At 48.3% G+C, this 15,637-nt stretch overlaps 7 protein-coding genes across 7 annotated transcripts; 5 read left to right on the top strand and 2 right to left on the bottom strand.

The window, feature by feature from the left end:
* The first annotated feature begins 199 nt into the window (after window positions 1-199).
* EV420DRAFT_1326354 (cellobiohydrolaseI) lies at window positions 200-2,356 on the top strand. Its single transcript, XM_060468753.1, has 5 exons — window positions 200-1,161; window positions 1,210-1,973; window positions 2,027-2,079; window positions 2,129-2,198; window positions 2,253-2,356. Exons 1-2 carry the CDS (start codon window positions 559-561, stop codon window positions 1,969-1,971), a joined length of 1,365 nt encoding a protein of 454 aa, XP_060336769.1. The 5' UTR covers window positions 200-558; the 3' UTR covers window positions 1,972-1,973; window positions 2,027-2,079; window positions 2,129-2,198; window positions 2,253-2,356.
* Window positions 2,357-3,750: 1,394 nt separating this feature from the next.
* On the top strand, window positions 3,751-5,301 carry EV420DRAFT_1261599 (arylalcohol dehydrogenase; the record flags this gene model as incomplete). The annotated part of the gene is made up of 8 exons (XM_060467080.1): window positions 3,751-3,992; window positions 4,047-4,128; window positions 4,182-4,406; window positions 4,470-4,478; window positions 4,532-4,673; window positions 4,728-4,931; window positions 4,985-5,160; window positions 5,212-5,301. The coding sequence occupies 8 exons, from the start codon at window positions 3,751-3,753 to the stop codon at window positions 5,299-5,301; spliced, it is 1,170 nt and encodes a 389-aa protein (XP_060336768.1).
* Window positions 5,302-5,552: 251 nt separating this feature from the next.
* On the bottom strand, window positions 5,553-7,436 carry EV420DRAFT_802547 (kinase-like domain-containing protein). Its single transcript, XM_060483512.1, has 6 exons — window positions 7,118-7,436; window positions 6,734-7,068; window positions 6,544-6,687; window positions 6,373-6,491; window positions 6,155-6,323; window positions 5,553-6,096 (listed from the first exon to the last, which is right to left on the bottom strand). Exons 1-6 carry the CDS (start codon window positions 7,303-7,305, stop codon window positions 5,909-5,911), a joined length of 1,143 nt encoding a protein of 380 aa, XP_060336767.1. The 5' UTR covers window positions 7,306-7,436; the 3' UTR covers window positions 5,553-5,908.
* A 176-nt stretch (window positions 7,437-7,612) lies between these two features.
* EV420DRAFT_1508883 (uncharacterized protein) lies at window positions 7,613-8,942 on the top strand. The gene is made up of 4 exons (XM_060471452.1): window positions 7,613-7,737; window positions 7,800-8,299; window positions 8,347-8,504; window positions 8,560-8,942. The coding sequence occupies exons 2-4, from the start codon at window positions 8,098-8,100 to the stop codon at window positions 8,674-8,676; spliced, it is 477 nt and encodes a 158-aa protein (XP_060336766.1). The 5' UTR covers window positions 7,613-7,737; window positions 7,800-8,097; the 3' UTR covers window positions 8,677-8,942.
* Window positions 8,943-10,127: 1,185 nt separating this feature from the next.
* On the top strand, window positions 10,128-12,249 carry EV420DRAFT_1759234 (FAD dependent oxidoreductase; the record flags this gene model as incomplete). Its single annotated transcript, XM_060480582.1, has 11 exons — window positions 10,128-10,405; window positions 10,462-10,486; window positions 10,533-10,690; window positions 10,746-10,837; window positions 10,900-10,909; window positions 10,973-10,998; window positions 11,051-11,145; window positions 11,216-11,356; window positions 11,422-11,733; window positions 11,799-11,899; window positions 11,961-12,249. The coding sequence occupies exons 3-11, from the start codon at window positions 10,551-10,553 to the stop codon at window positions 12,247-12,249; spliced, it is 1,206 nt and encodes a 401-aa protein (XP_060336765.1). The 5' UTR covers window positions 10,128-10,405; window positions 10,462-10,486; window positions 10,533-10,550.
* A 59-nt stretch (window positions 12,250-12,308) lies between these two features.
* On the bottom strand, window positions 12,309-13,468 carry EV420DRAFT_1709352 (kinase-like domain-containing protein; the record flags this gene model as incomplete). Its single annotated transcript, XM_060479588.1, has 3 exons — window positions 12,966-13,468; window positions 12,582-12,916; window positions 12,309-12,535 (listed from the first exon to the last, which is right to left on the bottom strand). Exons 1-3 carry the CDS (start codon window positions 13,151-13,153, stop codon window positions 12,309-12,311), a joined length of 750 nt encoding a protein of 249 aa, XP_060336764.1. The 5' UTR covers window positions 13,154-13,468.
* A 4-nt stretch (window positions 13,469-13,472) lies between these two features.
* EV420DRAFT_1508870 (uncharacterized protein) lies at window positions 13,473-15,249 on the top strand. Its single transcript, XM_060471451.1, has 3 exons — window positions 13,473-13,626; window positions 13,685-14,457; window positions 14,508-15,249. The coding sequence occupies exons 2-3, from the start codon at window positions 13,686-13,688 to the stop codon at window positions 14,909-14,911; spliced, it is 1,176 nt and encodes a 391-aa protein (XP_060336763.1). The 5' UTR covers window positions 13,473-13,626; window position 13,685; the 3' UTR covers window positions 14,912-15,249.
* Window positions 15,250-15,637: the final 388 nt, after the last annotated feature.

Raw genomic sequence — 15,637 nt, 5'->3', positions numbered from 1 at the left:
TTACGTATTGGCAGCTTGGCGGGTATGTAAGGTGGATACCAAAATGCCCCAGGTTTTTCCGAAAGAAATTGGCGAATACGTACCTAAAGTAATGATGAGCTATGGGTTTGAGCCAAGGACAGGACCCTTAAGCCCGGTATGGCGGCCCGGAGGTACATTTTGACGCGTCAGTTCTTTTCCGTCTTTTCCACGTTTCTGTCACTTCCCCCGCAGCGCGATCACGATGGCGGTTCTTGTTCAGAAATTTGAACGACATTTTTCGGGCCCCCTTCTCAGGTTCGCGGAGTTTTACCCATCGGTGTCTCCTCGGAGTCGAACGTGTTCGAGTTCGAGTTCATGATCAAAATAACGACCTTGGTCACACGACCGAGAAGTATCCGGTTGCTACTGGATATTGGCGTTTGCTTTGCCCTTTTTTCTATTGCTTGTACGCTCGGCGACACTCTTGCAGGCTACGCTTAGCGAGAAACATCTCCAGATATTCTCCGATCCCAGGCCCGTATATAAACTGCGTCTTTTGCTCCAGGATCTGAACCAATCCAACTCACTACGACCAAAATGTACAGCGTAGCTGCTCTCGTCGCTTTCACTCTCCTTCGTTCTGTCCGGGGCCAACAGGTTGGCACCTACACCACAGAAACCCATCCCACTCTCACCGTCCAAGAATGCACGTCTGGCGGTAGCTGTACCACACAGTCTAAGTCAATTGTCCTTGACGCTAACTGGCGCTGGCTCCACAGCACCAGTGGCTACACGAATTGCTACTCCGGCAACGAGTGGGATTCTTCCCTCTGCCCTGACGTCGACACTTGCACGTCGAACTGCGCCCTGGATGGTGCAGATTACTCCGGCACTTACGGTATCACCACCGACGATGATGCGCTGACTTTGAAGTTCGTCACTGGTTCCAACATCGGAAGCCGTGTCTACCTTCTCGACGATGAGGACACCTACCAGATGTTCAACTTGAAGAACAAGGAGTTCACCTTTGACGTCGACATGTCGACTCTCCCTTGCGGCCTCAACGGAGCCTTGTACTTTGTGGAGATGGATGCAGATGGTGGAATGTCGGAATACTCCACGAACGAGGCTGGTGCTAAGTACGGAACCGGTTACTGTGACACCCAGTGCCCCCACGACCTCAAGTTCATCAACGGAGAGGTGTGTTTTCTTATTTCTGTTCTTTTCTGTTCTCACGCTCTCTCAAAGGCCAACGTTCTTGACTGGACTCCTTCCGAGACTGACTCCAACTCCGGAACCGGCTACTACGGCTCGTGCTGCAATGAGATGGACGTCTGGGAAGCCAACTCCCAGGCGGCCGCCTACACTCCTCACGTTTGCAATATTACTGGACAGCAGCGCTGCTCCGGCACCGACTGCGGTGATGGTGACGAGAGGTACGACGGAGTTTGTGACAAGGATGGCTGCGATTTCAACTCGTACCGCATGGGGGACAAGACCTTCCTCGGCACCGGTCTAACAGTTGATACCAGCTCCAAGTTCACCGTCGTCACCCAATTCATCACCTCCGACAACACCACTTCCGGAGATCTCGTTGAAATTCGCCGTATTTACGTTCAGGACGGTGAAATCATCCAGAACTCCGCTACGAACATCGACGGCATGGACTCGTACAACTCCATCAGTGACGACTTCTGCACCGCCCAGAAGACCGCCTTCGGTGACACTGACTCCTTCGCTAGCCATGGTGGATTGGCGGTGATGGGTGATGCCTTTGAGTCTGGCATGGCTTTGGTGATGAGTGTTTGGGATGACCACACTGCCAACATGTTGTGGCTTGACAGTGACTACCCTGCCGATGCTGACGCCTCCGACCCTGGTGTCTCCCGTGGATCCTGCTCAACAAGCTCTGGCGCACCAACCGATGTCGAATCCTCGGCCGCTAGCTCATATGTCATCTTCTCGAACATCAAGTACGGCGATCTCGGATCGACCTTCAGCAGCTCATGAATGTCAGCCTTTCTCCTCTGTTTCCACTATCGCGATGCTCACTCTCATTCTTTAGGTAAAACGTCAATATTTGGCTTTAGTTGCTTTCGTTTTTATTTCTTCTTGTCAGTTTAGATGTCTCTATGGGTGATACTGTATTGACGTCCTTTTCAGATTATCTATCGCTATTTTCACGTTCATTCGTCTCCTCTTGCCGTTTCAGCTGGTCTGATTAATTGTCAGTCATTGTAAGTAAGTTTCTGCCCAAACTCTTTGCCCTTCCATTGATCATCATGTGTCAGATTCTTGCACATCGTTATACAATGCAACAGCGCTCGATACATGCTAGAACAACCTAGATACAATCTACGCTGTAGAAACGAATAAGAATCTTTACTCAATCCCCAATAGTTAAGCAACTTAAGCTCAAGGCTGTAGTGACCTGCGGGTTACGGAAGATAACGAATGTGTCATCATTTCTCACATCCTTAGCGCGTTCATTACTAGTATGTTATATTTTTACGTTCTGCATTGCAGGTTCAACACCTCGTATATAATTATGCCCAATTCTTGGGTGTACTCATAATTGCGGGAAACGGCCCGGGAATCCGGTGCACGTGGGGAGGCTCTGTTCAGTCCGGATGAGCGGGCCGGAAGGAATGAAGCAATTCGCTGCTCGACCAGTCTTCACTGTCAGGCAAACAGCAACAATGGGCGCCTTTCACTTCAGTTGACATCTGTGCAGTGAAAAGATTGCTTCTATGCTCCCCCCGCTTCCGCCTCGACTAACATCCCACGGCAAGGCGTTTCCATTGATTTTGTGTTGATTTTGCCAGTTCTTCGGTCATTCAACGCCCACCACCATTTTTTTCCGGAAAATGGAATGCAAAAGATCGTGTAAAACTCAAGGACACGTACCCTGAGCGTGAAGGTGATATCCAGTCAGCGACAACGATTGAAGCTTCAAGGCTTACTGGGCGGCACGATCAATGCCAGCAATGTTCTTTTCAACAGCTCGAATCCATGGCAGTTCCGTCCATGCAGATCTGCCAGTGACCAGACCCACATTTATATCGAGTGTACCGACCAAGACTCGTGTGTATGGCTCCGAAAGGAACCATCGTGCGAGTTATGGCAACTTTATACGAATCTTCGATTTTTATTCGTCACATCGCACTCCGCCACCTCTAACAGTTGCGTCAGTAATCAAAGAAGCGCGCTTTCTTCGTTTCAATGAGGACAAGCAAACAGTGATAGGTCTGTGAAGGTATGCGTCATGGGATAGGTTGCTGGGAACCACAGGATGATGTCTGATGGATCCCATGCACATGCACTTCAGGCATGCCTTTTGTTTCTTCCTTCCTGCCACCTTAAAGATCCCGCATTTCGCACGGAGCCGAGTTGATCCCGACGAGGAATTTGAGCAAAACGTAGGGTCAAGATTCAGATAATTGAAATAATGGTGACTGAGGGTTTCAGAATCTAGGTTGTTGGAAGAGAACTTGAAGTGGATGGCACCGGTAGCTACCCAAGCTCAAGGTCACCGAGGGATACGACCCGCCATGGTGTGAACGCTTGCAATCAGCGTTGGCATTTCGGTCTTTTTTCTTTGTCAAGCAATCATTGACGTCCTTGTTCGCTCCTGACGCGTCGCCGGCACTCTGCCGTTATCTTCTCCTGATACCGCGTGCTGTTGTCAGTCCATCGGTCCACCGGGCTTGTGACGATGTTCTTGTTGGTCAATTCAGTATCAAAGGACATATAAGTTCGTCTAACCCTAGGGGACAGTGCTATCAACCTATGTCTTCCACAGAACGCCTTCCTTTTCTCCCACCGCCTCCCAATGCCCCGAGTCCCCTTGGCCAGTACAGGCTCCTCTCTCCGCGAGCGAGCATTCGTGTCTCGCCTTTCCAACTGGGTGGAATGTCCATTGGTACTGCATGGGGTCAAGGAATGGGAAAAATGACAACGGAATCAAGTTTTGAGCTTCTGGACGCCTTCTATGAGTTAGGTGGTAACTTTATAGATACGGCGGTGAATTAGTGAGTATTTGCGGAGATACCAGACGCGATACTCATTTATTCTACGCTCTATAGTCAAGATGGAACCTCCGAAGAACTCATAGGCGAATGGATGGAACTCCGAGGTAACCGGGACCAAATGGTGATTGCTACCAAGGTGTGCCTCTTAACATTACTAGAAAAACATCAATTTCAATTTAATAATTCTAGTACAGCGGTCCTTGGAAACTTCACGACAATAGTGTATCCCAAAAAGTCCATTACCTTGGAAATGGGAGCAAAGCCCGACACTTGGCAATTAATGCTTCGCTAAAGCGGCTACATACCGACTACATCGATATCCTATACGTTCATTTCTATGACTGGGAGACCAGCGTCGAAGAGTTGATGACCAACTTGCACAATCTCGTGGTATCTGGCAAGGTATTACATCTTGTGAGTTTCGATTTCCTTCCAGCACAAGTAACATTCGAAACGCTCATCACGTACCTATCATAGGGTATCTCGGTAAGCCTTTGAAATTGAAGACCCGGGCGGTCAGTTCAAACCAACTTATGTAGGATACTCCTGCATGGGTTGTCGCAAAAGCCAATCAATATGCTATTGACCATGGAAAGACTCCGTTCTGCATCTACCAAGGTCAATGGAATTTGACGGAGCGATCGTTTGAACGTGAGATCATCCCCATGGCTCGCGACCTAGGTTCGCACGTCTGTTATCTGCTTGTATAGTATTAGGACTGACTACGGTTTCTAGGTCTCGCTCTCGCCCCTTGGGGTGTTCTTGGAGCAGGCAGACTCCGTACGGACGCGGAAGATCAAGCACGAAAAGAAAACCTTGCAAACGAGCGAACAGGATTTACGCAGGACGGTAAATCAGAGCGAAATGAGGCCGAAATCAAAGTTTCTGCTGCCCTTGAGAAAGTCGCCAATGAAGTTGGCGCGAAGAGCATCCAAGCAGGTTCGCTCGGTCCTCATCCATCCCTGAACGAATGGATCTGAAGAACGCCACAGTTGCCATCGCATACCACCTACAAAAGACTCCCTACGTCTTCCCAATCCTGGGTGGTCGCAAAATCGAGCATTTGAAGAAAAACATCGAAGCATTCACGATTACATTGTCGAAGGAACAAATTGATTATCTCGAGAGCGCTCTACCGTTTGATCCTGGATTCCCGAACTGGTTAATTGTGAGTAGTTATTTCTTGAGCGGGTTGGTGTTCTGATACTTACCTCTGTAGGGTGGTGGTGCGGGGTCATCCTCTATGATCAATTCCTTTGCGCCGGTGTCTGTGTGGCCCAAGGCGGAAGCTATCAAGCCCGCCAAGTAGGCTAATGAAATAAGACTCTACCCTTTATGAGGTGTGCCCGACCTCGGTCTTTTAGTTATTCGATTCCGAATCGTCGGAAAACATTTTGATAGCTTGAAAGAATACCTCCCCGAACTTTGAATTCCAAGGATAAGTACAGACAGCGCGGCTCATATAATGCAATGTTACGAAAGACGGGAGCGCGACTGATAGAAAGGACTATCTTGGCGAGCCTTCCAAGCTGTCAATCCAAGCGCGCAGTTTTCGTGAAAACTGAACTATTTTTGTTTCGTTCCACCCCCCCCCCCCTTGACAAGCACCTGAGCGTGCAAACAGGCTGAAGGCTCGCGCACAACACCGATGCACCTGTTGCGAGCTCCGCAGTCATATCAATTGAATCGTTTTGATTCAAAGAATCAATCAGGAGCTGACTTCCAGTCAATGCTAGTCTCGCTCTAGAACGAGGGAGGTAGAACTTTTCAAAACGAAACGTTGCTACATCTTCAAAGCGCGATAGCCATATATAGTGAAAGGTGTACACATATCATCCGGGACATTAAGGCAAGATATTAGATAAACCAAAGGACAAGAACGTATCATCTTCGAGAATGGCAACACTGAAGATCCATCAAGTGGCTCGTAGCCAGGGATGGATAAGTAGTTCCGAGGCCGATTCCCGATCTTCAGGGCGAAGCCGCAGCATGCGAGAAAGAAGGTCGGCAAAGGCATCAGGCTCGTCCTCAGGCTGCAGCGAACATCGAGAATCCAACAAGCCACGAATGGAACAAGCGCCAACATTGTATCCGTGAAGCTTTCCTACATGGTTCAATCATAAAAGCGAAAAGTATGGTCAAAATGGGCAGGCAGCGCATACCGGTTTTATCGAAGAACCTGTCACTGTATTTGCCACGGGCCAAAACGTCGACTGGGAAAAGCTCAAGTCCGTTCAGGGAGACCATTTGTTCGAGTATGTCGTCATCTCGTGACCATTTAGATGTTTCCGTTGGGTTGAAGAGCCAGCAGTATGTGACGAGTTCGAACGCCTGTGGTATACCATGAATTAATGTGTCTCACTTGGCCTTTGTGCCATACCAAACAGCCCAAGCTCCATATATCAGCGGGTGGGCCATAGGGGATTCCAAGATAAACCTCAGGTGCACGTAGAGCATACGGTTGTATGACTCCATTGAACGGCTCTTCTATGTTACTAGCTAACTATGAGTGAAGAAAGCAGAGGCGGTATAAAATCGGTAAGATGCGCACCTACACCGAGGTCGGTTATGACAACGGCTGCTGAACCCAAAGATACTCGAGAAAAATCGATTTCAGTCGAATGTTCAACATTTCCCGGGTCGGGTGTCCCTTGCGTCTCTGCAAGACGCAGGAGAAGATTGTCTAGTTTTAAATCTGCCCATGATCAGCAATTGCTTTTCATAGTGAACAGTTTACTTACCTGTATGGACTATTCCACATTCACGATGAAGGAAGTCTAAACCAACTAATACTTGTTTAATAATCTGCCTGCACACTCGTACGGGAAGCTTGTTCGGGTGAGCCCAATTCATTACTTGTGCGACAGATGGACCAAGACGCTCGAGGACTAAGCTGCCGTGAGTTCCGTGGATGCTAGATATTGGAAAATGTTCAAGCATGTGGATAACATGTGATTGCTCAATGGTAGCGCTCTTATGGCGAACTTTTTCAAGGAAGAGTGCCTCGAGCTGCGAATACCTGCCCGCATCTGTCGAGTCTGAACCAGTAATTTTTATTACCACGTCATTTTCAGTTCTAAGAGAGACATGAGCTAGACACGTCGTATCGTACAAAAGAAACGTACTTTGAGTCTTTAGAAAGCCAAATTGTTGAGCGTCTTCCAAAGCGTTCTCCGAGCCTGCGGATAAGAGGATATCGTTGGCGGAGGATGTCGCCTTCTTTAGCAGGGTGTAGGAGAACCTGGGGTTGGACGGTCTTCAATTTCTCAGTCGAGGTGAAGCCAGTGAGAAAATGTCGTATGCGAGAGAGCATGAGTGGCGAAATTCAAAGCCGATAACTCCGACATCCCAAATGGGACTCCCGCCGATCCAGCGCCTCTTCTGCCCCTCCCTCTACGACCTGCAACGATTTACAGTATCATTCGAATTCCTAACCTTGGATTTTACGTGTCGACAGGAATTCGCAGTTGGGGTCAGAATCATGGACGAGTGTACAAGCGTATTTCCGGAACGTATCTTCAGAAACGCTTAATATCACCAGAGTGTCGAGCATGACCAGGCCTCTTAAATATTCACATGTGGATCTCCAACCTTTCGGCGGTGGATGAACACTGCGTTATTCGTTCATCAAAAGCCTGGGAACTATTTGCTGCTTTCACTGACCGGGTACACCGCGGCATGACCTTGATGCTTTCCACCATCTCGCCGTCCACCCGCCTCGATTGCCCTCAATGACCAAGGAATGGTATGTTTCACTTATAATAATTGTTGCTATATGTATTTGAGATGTTTTCACTAACCCTGTAGTCCCGTAGCGTTGCTGTCACCCACTGCACCCTCCAATGAGGTTGCGCATCCAGCAAGTGATGTTCTACTCCCCCAATGACTCTTTGCGAAGAACGACGTCGACCATGACGAGCGTATTTATCACCGCCCTCCAATACGCCCGCCAGCACGCCGGCCAACCGCCAAACCCACCCCCAACGCCGCAAGCATCCGCATGGAGCCCAACCAAAATCGCAATGAACCTGTGAAATTCAACCATTAGACGACGTCCAATTTGCCTGAATATCAAAGATCTGTCGCAATCTGATAGTGTGGGCCCATGCACACGCTGAGAAGCCCAACTACGAGGTTGACGATGACGGCGACGACACCATGCAGGAGGACGAAGGAGGTTCTTTTGTTAAGTATGGAGTGTAGGACGGCCTGTAGATGGCGTCTTCATGGCTGGCAAGGCGCAGGAAGGGTGGGAGTATGTGTGACCGGGAGGGCAGGAAGAGTTCGGGATCCCGATGGTGGCAATGGTAACTTGCTGTGTCGTGAATGAGTCACGATACTAACGTCGCATAAGAGCTGTTCGTTAAGTCGAGCCGACGAAAGGGTCTACTTCCGACAGTTTTGGAAGATCTTATATCAGCTCGTAAACGTGCGAAAGCAGATTTGAAGACGAAAACATACATTCAAGCGCGCTGTGATCGATGGACGGTAGCTGGCCCTGAAGGCCTGAAGGTACACCATCCTTCAACTGTTCCTTCAATGACTATTATGCTGATCTCTATACAAGATCAGTGCCAATTCCGTCTACGGATTTACTGGCGCTACCATATCGCTATCGGCACACCCATTTTCGACCCTGGGGAATTCAATGGTGCCATCCATTCCTCTCGCAAACCCCTCTTGATGACCAGTAACGTTGCTGGTCATGCTCCCGCCTCTTTCACTACTCCTCGCATGTGCTGCAACCGCCACCATCACCACCCTCCCATCACCCATTGCAATCCCCGGCCCACCACTACCACACTAACACTTGCTCGAATCTCTCGGTCTTGCAGCAAAGGTATGCATCGACGCATACACTTGACGCTTGGATACATAATTCCGAGGATGAGCTCGTCGACGTGGTACATGTTTTCGCTTATCTTTCTGTGTCTCCTCGCACTGGTTGCTTAGACCTGTAACCGATCGTCCTCGAATGGGAGGCAAGCTTTGATCGTGCTGGTATCCGTCTCGCTGGTAGGATTTGGGGCTTGTACAGAAGGGAAGCACGTCATGAGGGGTTTTCAATTGCCTCCAAAAATGACAGCGGATCTCGTCCAGCGGTAGCCGTATCTGCCTTTCTAAATTCTTACTGATATCTTAAACTCATAAGTTCATACTTACTTCTTCGTCTCCTTTCTCTTTCCTTGTTTCATTTGTGTTCAGTGACGAGTCGGAGGGTAATGTGTACATAGCGGAATCGACCAATTCATCAGTCTTTCAGTAGGTTAACGCGAAAAATGAAAAGTGCTGCGATTGGCTGACTACGTTATACAAGCAACTCAGCTAGGTAAAATAAGAAGTGAAGTAAGGCGAAAGTAAGTAAAAGTGACCATAATCATAATCATAATAAAACGCCCTGAGACTAAAGAACTTCTTCGTCAGGAGTCATCAGGTGAGTCGACGCTCTGCGCTGTAAGTATTGCATATGAACAGGAAGAGAGACCCGGGTAGAACGACGAGAGATGTGCGAGCAGTCATTAAGGGCAGTGTACCCCTGTACATAACCCCATATACGTCCTGTGAGTTGGACAACGACTGTATGCCAAGGTTGGGCCAGCCTACAGAGGAAACGCTCCCGTACGGCCGGGACCAAGCGGCATGAGAGGGAGCGAAAGCCTCAGCGCGTCACGTCTTGCCAAATTAGCGCTGATCGGTTGGCAATCAACCCTGGTCTGTGTTCCAGTTCATCTGATGATCTTGTGATGCGCCACCCAAAATTAATGTCCATTGGCTATAGGAACAGATCTGCCACACGTATGTGGTGGACCTCTAACTCTAGTACTTACAGCTGTTTGCATACAGCTTGACAGTAGCATGTGTTTTGCATGAGAGAAGAGACCAATTTGAACTTGGTCATAAACCATGGTTTACGGACTTGGAGACGCGTTTATGGCTAGTTTATGGCGATCTCGGCAATCTCGGAGGCCCTTGTGTGTGCTTGAAGTCCCCAAAACACGGTTTATGACGAAGTCCAGGCCTTCTTCCATCATCCACAAAAACGCCCCTGACTGTCAAGCTGTATGCAAACAGCTGTAATTGACCTCGATAAAAAGGTTTCGAAAGACAGACCCAATGGCGACTCTGGCGAGCAGTCGCAAATGTCGAATTGGAATAGTTTTCTCCCTTTTGGATGGCCAGATCTTCAAAGGTCTTCAATCCCGGAAGCTTGTGCATGTCAGTAGTAAGTATCGGGGGTCTAAGAAATCTAACCAGAGACTGTGATCTGTCAGTGACGGGTTGTTGAATCCTCCGAGCAGAGGAAGATCCACCGGTCGTGACGCGTTTCAAAGGCAAATGCTTGGAATGTGACAAAGAATGCGGAATACTAGTCTGGCTGGAGAAGGGTAAGGAGCGTTATGCAGCGCGTTTATGTGGGTCAGCCGCCAAAAATTTAGACCAAGGCTCCCTGCTCACCGGATAGTACTAGCTGTTATAAAAGCCACCATCATAAAGTGAGCGCTCATCCCTTCACACCATTGCATCCTTAGACTTTGTCAGTGTATAACCAGTCTAACAATGGCCATTTCTTCGCCTGCCTACATTTTGTCCTCCAAGAAAGGTGTCAGCGCCTGCCTTGACCTCTCTTTGAACGTCATTAAGCCGCCTCCTAATGGAAAGCGCGTCCTTATTGTTGGTGGTGGTGTCACCGGTCTGACGTGAGTGTTCACTTCATACTAAGGAGACAGTAATACTCAGCCTCCGTTCTCCCAGGACTGCCTGGGTTTTGATCGATGCCGGATACGACGTGACTGTCGTCTCAGAGCAGTGGGCACCAGCCACCCCGCGTATCACTTCTCAAATTGGTGAGTCATACTTGTTGGTTACAGGTTATGTTATTATAGATCTAATCACGACATAAATATAGCTGGAGCGTTGTAAGTTCCTTCGTAGGCTCTGACCTCTGAATATTTCTTAATGGCCTTCATTCTACACGATAGGTGGGAGTATCCTCCAGCTGTTTGCGGTAAGTCAATGTTGGTATACTTGGTCTTTCTATCTCACTCATCTGTATGAAGGAAGCCACATTGACGTGCATTCACTGGCGTCTTCCAAGGGATGGTCGTTGACGTCCTACCATATTTTCGAACAGCTGAGCAAGACCTTGCCTGCTGTCAAGATGATCACTTGCCAATTTCTTCTTCGGAAAACCGATCGAGAGCCTTCCTGACCAACTGAAGAAGATGTGCGAGATTAAGGCCTCGTCCATCAAGGGATTTGTTAGGGACCCAGACTTGATCTTAAAACATGATGTCAACCAGGATGCCGGTGTTGTAGATGCGTACTCTCATTTGGCACCCGTGATCGACACGGACGCATACATGGTTGAATCATTCTTGTTTTGCTTCTCGCGAATTCAACTGATCCTTTCTATACTTGCATTGGCTAGGTGTGGCTTCGCGACCTGGTGGAAAAAAAGGGAGCCAAATATGTGACCCGACGCATCGACGGAGACCTACTGGATTCTGAGGTCGAGCTGCTCCGGACCTACGGTGCCATGGCTATTGTCAACGCAACAGGTCTCCGTTCTATTGAGGCTGCAAACGACAAAGCCTGTTATCCCTTGCGTGGTGCTTTGATACGTGTTGTTAACGACGGAAAGCGGTTCCCCAAGGTTAACGAAGCCTTAGTGGTGACACACGACGACAGGCTTGGTACTGACGTCGAAGACATTGTCTTTATTGTACCCCGCAACGAAAAGGTGCGCTACATCCATTTCCTTGCTCTGTTGAATCCCACTTGCAACCTTGGGCTCTTGATACCCAGGTTCTCATTCTCGGTGGTATCGCTCAGCCCCATAAATCGGAGTTGACCTTGACTATGGATTCTCCTGAGATCGGGCGCATGCGTCAGCGTTGCAACCAATTGTGAGTTGTTTTCTGACCTGTTCGGGTGACAATGTTTACTTGCTGAACGTCGCGCTACCAGTGTCCCCGGGCTCGAGAAGGCGGAGTACGACCCAGAAGCGCCTCTCGTTCAAGGCCTTCGACCGTTTCGTGTTGGGAACGTCCGTGTTGAGCGTGAGCTCCGGCCCAGCAAGACGAGCGATGGAGTGAGTCGTATTGTCCATTCATATGGGCAAGGAGGGTCTGGATTCTCGTTCTCCTTTGGGTGCGCGATTGAAGTGTTGAACTTGATTGACCATGTCGCTGAAGTTGCGGCCGCCGAATTGAGGATGGCCGTAGAGTCTGGCGACATCGTGCAGAGCAAGCTGTGAGCCGTAGTTGTGTCTGTATCACGACTTGTTTTAACGACCGCATCTAAAATCCTAACTGTCTAAATGCATGTGTGTCTTGCGGGACTGACGGTTCGAGAGGGTACCAAGGAGGGTGAAGATTGTCTTATTATGTTCATTGGAGAGTTGGTATATACCGAGACTTCAGTGACTGCTGTGCCCAAAGATACTCGAGAAAAATCAACTTCCGTCGAATGTTCAACATTTCCCGGGTCGGGTATCCCTTGCGTCTCTGCCAGACGCAGGAGAAGATTATTTAGTTTCAAATCTGTCCATGATCAGCAATTGATTTTCATAGTGGACAGTGTACTTACCTGTATGAACTATTCCATATTCACGACGAAGGAGTTCTAAACCGACTAATACTTGTTTAATAATCTGCCTGCAGATTCGTCCGGGAAGCTTGTTCGGGTGAGCCCAATTCATTACTTGTGCGACAGATGGACCAAGACGCTCGAGAACTAAACTTCCGTGAGTTCTGTAGATGCTGGAGATTGGAAAATGTTCAAGCATTTGGATAACATGTGATTGCTCAATGGTAGCGCTCTTATGGCGAACTTTTTCAAGGAAGAGTGCCTCGAGCTGCGAATACCTGCCCGCATCCGTCGAGTCTGCACCAGTAATTTTTATTACCACGTCATTTCCAGTTCTAAGAGAGACATGAGCTAGGCATGTCGTAACGTACAAAAGAAACGTACTCCGAGTCTTTAGAAAGCCAAATTGTTGAGCGTCTTCCAAAGCGTTCTCCGAGCCTGCGGATAAGAGGATATCGTTGGCGGAGGATGTCGCCTTCTTTAGCAGGGTGTAGGAGAACCTGGGGTTGGACAGCCTTCAATTTCTCAGTCGAGGTGAAGCCAGTGAGAAAATGTCGTATGCGAGAGAGCATGAGTGGCGAAATTCAAAGCCGATAATTCCGACATCCCAAATGGGACTCCCGCCGGTCCAGCGCCTCTTCTGCCCCTCCCTCTACGACCTGCAACGATTGATAGTACCATTCGAATTCCTAACCTTGGATTTTACGCGTCGACAGGGATTCGCAGTTGGGGTTAGAATCATGGACGAGTGTACAAGCGCATACATTCTGAAGTTACGGCAGCGATGAGTATTTGGAGCCAGTTTCGTGTTCTGCAAATTAGTCTATCACTAACAGGCCAGAAGTAATGTTTTGTTTTTGTTTCAAAAGCACCTGAATTTCTGTCCAGTATCCTCGAAGGAAAGAAGAAAAGAAGCACAAGTCATTTATTGATGGCAATTTCCACCGGAAGTAGCCGATTGAGGTTACGTGTTCAACGTTCAACATCAACCGATATCCTTGCTAAGTGTCGGTAGCGCTTATCATCGTCTGGTCCTCAACGCCAAGTAATTATCAGGCTTATTGCTTTCTTAGACCGACTTATCTGACGTCTCTGCTTGTTAGAATGCCAGTATCAGATCTTCCACCAGAGATTCTGGACGTTGTTATCGACGAGCTGCAGGAAGACAAGAAATCCCTGCTGCATGCATCCTTGGCATGCAAGACTCTCTGTCCCAGGACCCGCGTCCATCTGTTCTCTGCCGTCACAGTATCAAGCCGCTACTGCTGTGATCGCCTCCGCGAGCTGATCACCGTGTCTCCAAAGCTCGCCTTGCATTTTAAAACTCTTGAAATCATGATCATGTACTCTTCAGACACTTATGCTCCTGAGGTTTACGGAGCGCTGACAGTCATCGAATCCCTCATCAATGTCACCCGCTTGTCTCTTAGCTCCGGACACTGGCAACATATGCCGGATACTGTTGTATCGAGTCTGCAGTCCCATTCCTACCGCACCCTCGACATATTCTCGTCCTTCCGCTTCAGATCCATAGGCGAGATCTGTTCGCTTGTGCAAAATTCGCCTAATTTGCAACAAGTCCGCATCATGTCTGACAATCCCAGTATGAGAGAGGAGTGCAATTTGAACCACTCCCTTCATTGCACTCCTGCTCTAGTCCTGTTGCACATTGATGACTGTTATGTTAATTCGGATTCTGCTGGGAACCTTCTGAAGTTGGTTATATCGCCCGGACCATGCCCATTTTTCTGCAGTAATATTCATATCCTCAGTATAGCTCTTCCTGATAAGACTCGCACTATCGTTCCGCAATTAAATCAATATTTAGCTGTCTCGCGCAGTTCTCTCAAACATCTTGTCGTGAGTCATCTGTCAGGTATACACTTTTTAAAATTGTTACTTCCCCATATTTACTCTCGATTATAGGTTTCCGGGACGTATCTTCAGAAACTCTTAATATCACCGGTGTCGAGCACATTACGGTCAGAATCTTGGACTTCGAGTCGACCCCTCGTGATCAGGCCTCCCGGATATTCACATGGTGGATTTCCAACCTTTCAGCGGTGGATGAACACTGCACCATTCGTTCAGTTTCCTTCGCAATCATGTCAGTACATCAGCCGGAAGGGCATCCTGCTTTGGATTGGGAAGACCTATGGATGAGACTGGATGAGTGTTTGGCTTCTTACAAGATGGCTTTGTTGAAGCGCGTCGCCGTTACTTTCGAACCGCGACCATCGGAATGGGATACGCTCAAGGATCGAATGGAGGGCAATTTTCCGAGGCTGAAACGACTCGGTCGTGAAGTAGTCTTCGATGCTACGACATGAGTCCTGAAGTTATGTGTAGTAAAGTCGACGGATTATTAGTGTAATTCTTGTTTCCTTTGACTCTCGGTCTGCTCTGACGCAATTTGTAGTTTTCTACGTCTCTGATACTACTAAACACCGTCTCCAATCAACATGGAGCCCAGACCGTCTATTTGGGCAATGCGAGACTAGAATTTCTTGGTCAGATTCCATGGACTCTAATACTTTACAGTGCACGTGTACCCTCCCCTAGGCAGTCCAGAAAATGAGATAGCAGAGATTGTAATGCTGCAATCGAGGTCCGGATTATTTATCCTCGCCTTACTCTATGCCCTACGATGATTAAGAATCGCATGGAGGTCAACATATTTGCACCATAAAATTTCAAAGAGACTCGAATGCAATCACAAGCTATCTTCGCATCTACGCGTCGTCGCAGTTTGAGTCAGAATTATACCTTAGTCGACAGGCACCTATGTTCTGAATTTACAGTAGTGTGGTACTCGGAAAGGGGTCGAGCAGGAGCTGCGATTATTTTCCCTTTTCTTACTCTGCAGATGAATCTGCTTGTGTGTCCCGTATATGGAAGATGACCGGTTACAGGTCTAAGTACCTCTTTGCCCTGCAATGATTAAGAATACCATGGAAGCCAATAGACTTGTGCTATTCGAATTCCAAAACTTGAATTTTACGCATCGACAGATTTGCAGTTGGAGTCAGAATCATGAATGAGTGTGCAGGTGCATA

This window comes from Desarmillaria tabescens (genome assembly GCF_030435595.1).
Source record: "Desarmillaria tabescens strain CCBAS 213 chromosome Unknown EV420scaffold_4, whole genome shotgun sequence".
NCBI lineage: Eukaryota > Fungi > Basidiomycota > Agaricomycetes > Agaricales > Physalacriaceae > Desarmillaria > Desarmillaria tabescens.
The sequence above is the reverse complement of the archived record's forward strand: the minus strand, read 5'-3'. Positions and strand labels throughout refer to the sequence as shown.

Bases quoted from the DNA above. Each gene is read 5' to 3' on its own strand.
- EV420DRAFT_1326354 (XM_060468753.1), top strand. From the start codon at position 559: ATGTACAGCGTAGCTGCTCTCGTCGCTTTCACTCTCCTTCGTTCTGTC. The intron at 1,162-1,209 runs GTGTGTTTTCTT...GCTCTCTCAAAG, and splicing joins TCAAGTTCATCAACGGAGAG to GCCAACGTTCTTGACTGGAC.
- EV420DRAFT_802547 (XM_060483512.1), bottom strand. From the start codon at position 7,305: ATGCTCTCTCGCATACGACATTTTCTCACTGGCTTCACCTCGACTGAG. The intron at 6,688-6,733 runs GTAAGTAAACTG...GATCATGGGCAG, and splicing joins ATGTGGAATAGTCCATACAG to ATTTAAAACTAGACAATCTT. The intron at 6,324-6,372 runs GTATGGCACAAA...GGTATACCACAG, and splicing joins TATGGAGCTTGGGCTGTTTG to GCGTTCGAACTCGTCACATA.
- EV420DRAFT_1508883 (XM_060471452.1), top strand. From the start codon at position 8,098: ATGCACACGCTGAGAAGCCCAACTACGAGGTTGACGATGACGGCGACG. The intron at 8,300-8,346 runs GTAACTTGCTGT...ACGTCGCATAAG, and splicing joins GGATCCCGATGGTGGCAATG to AGCTGTTCGTTAAGTCGAGC. The intron at 8,505-8,559 runs GTACACCATCCT...TCTCTATACAAG, and splicing joins CTGGCCCTGAAGGCCTGAAG to ATCAGTGCCAATTCCGTCTA.
- EV420DRAFT_1508870 (XM_060471451.1), top strand. From the start codon at position 13,686: ATGCCAGTATCAGATCTTCCACCAGAGATTCTGGACGTTGTTATCGAC. The intron at 14,458-14,507 runs GTATACACTTTT...TCTCGATTATAG, and splicing joins TGTCGTGAGTCATCTGTCAG to GTTTCCGGGACGTATCTTCA.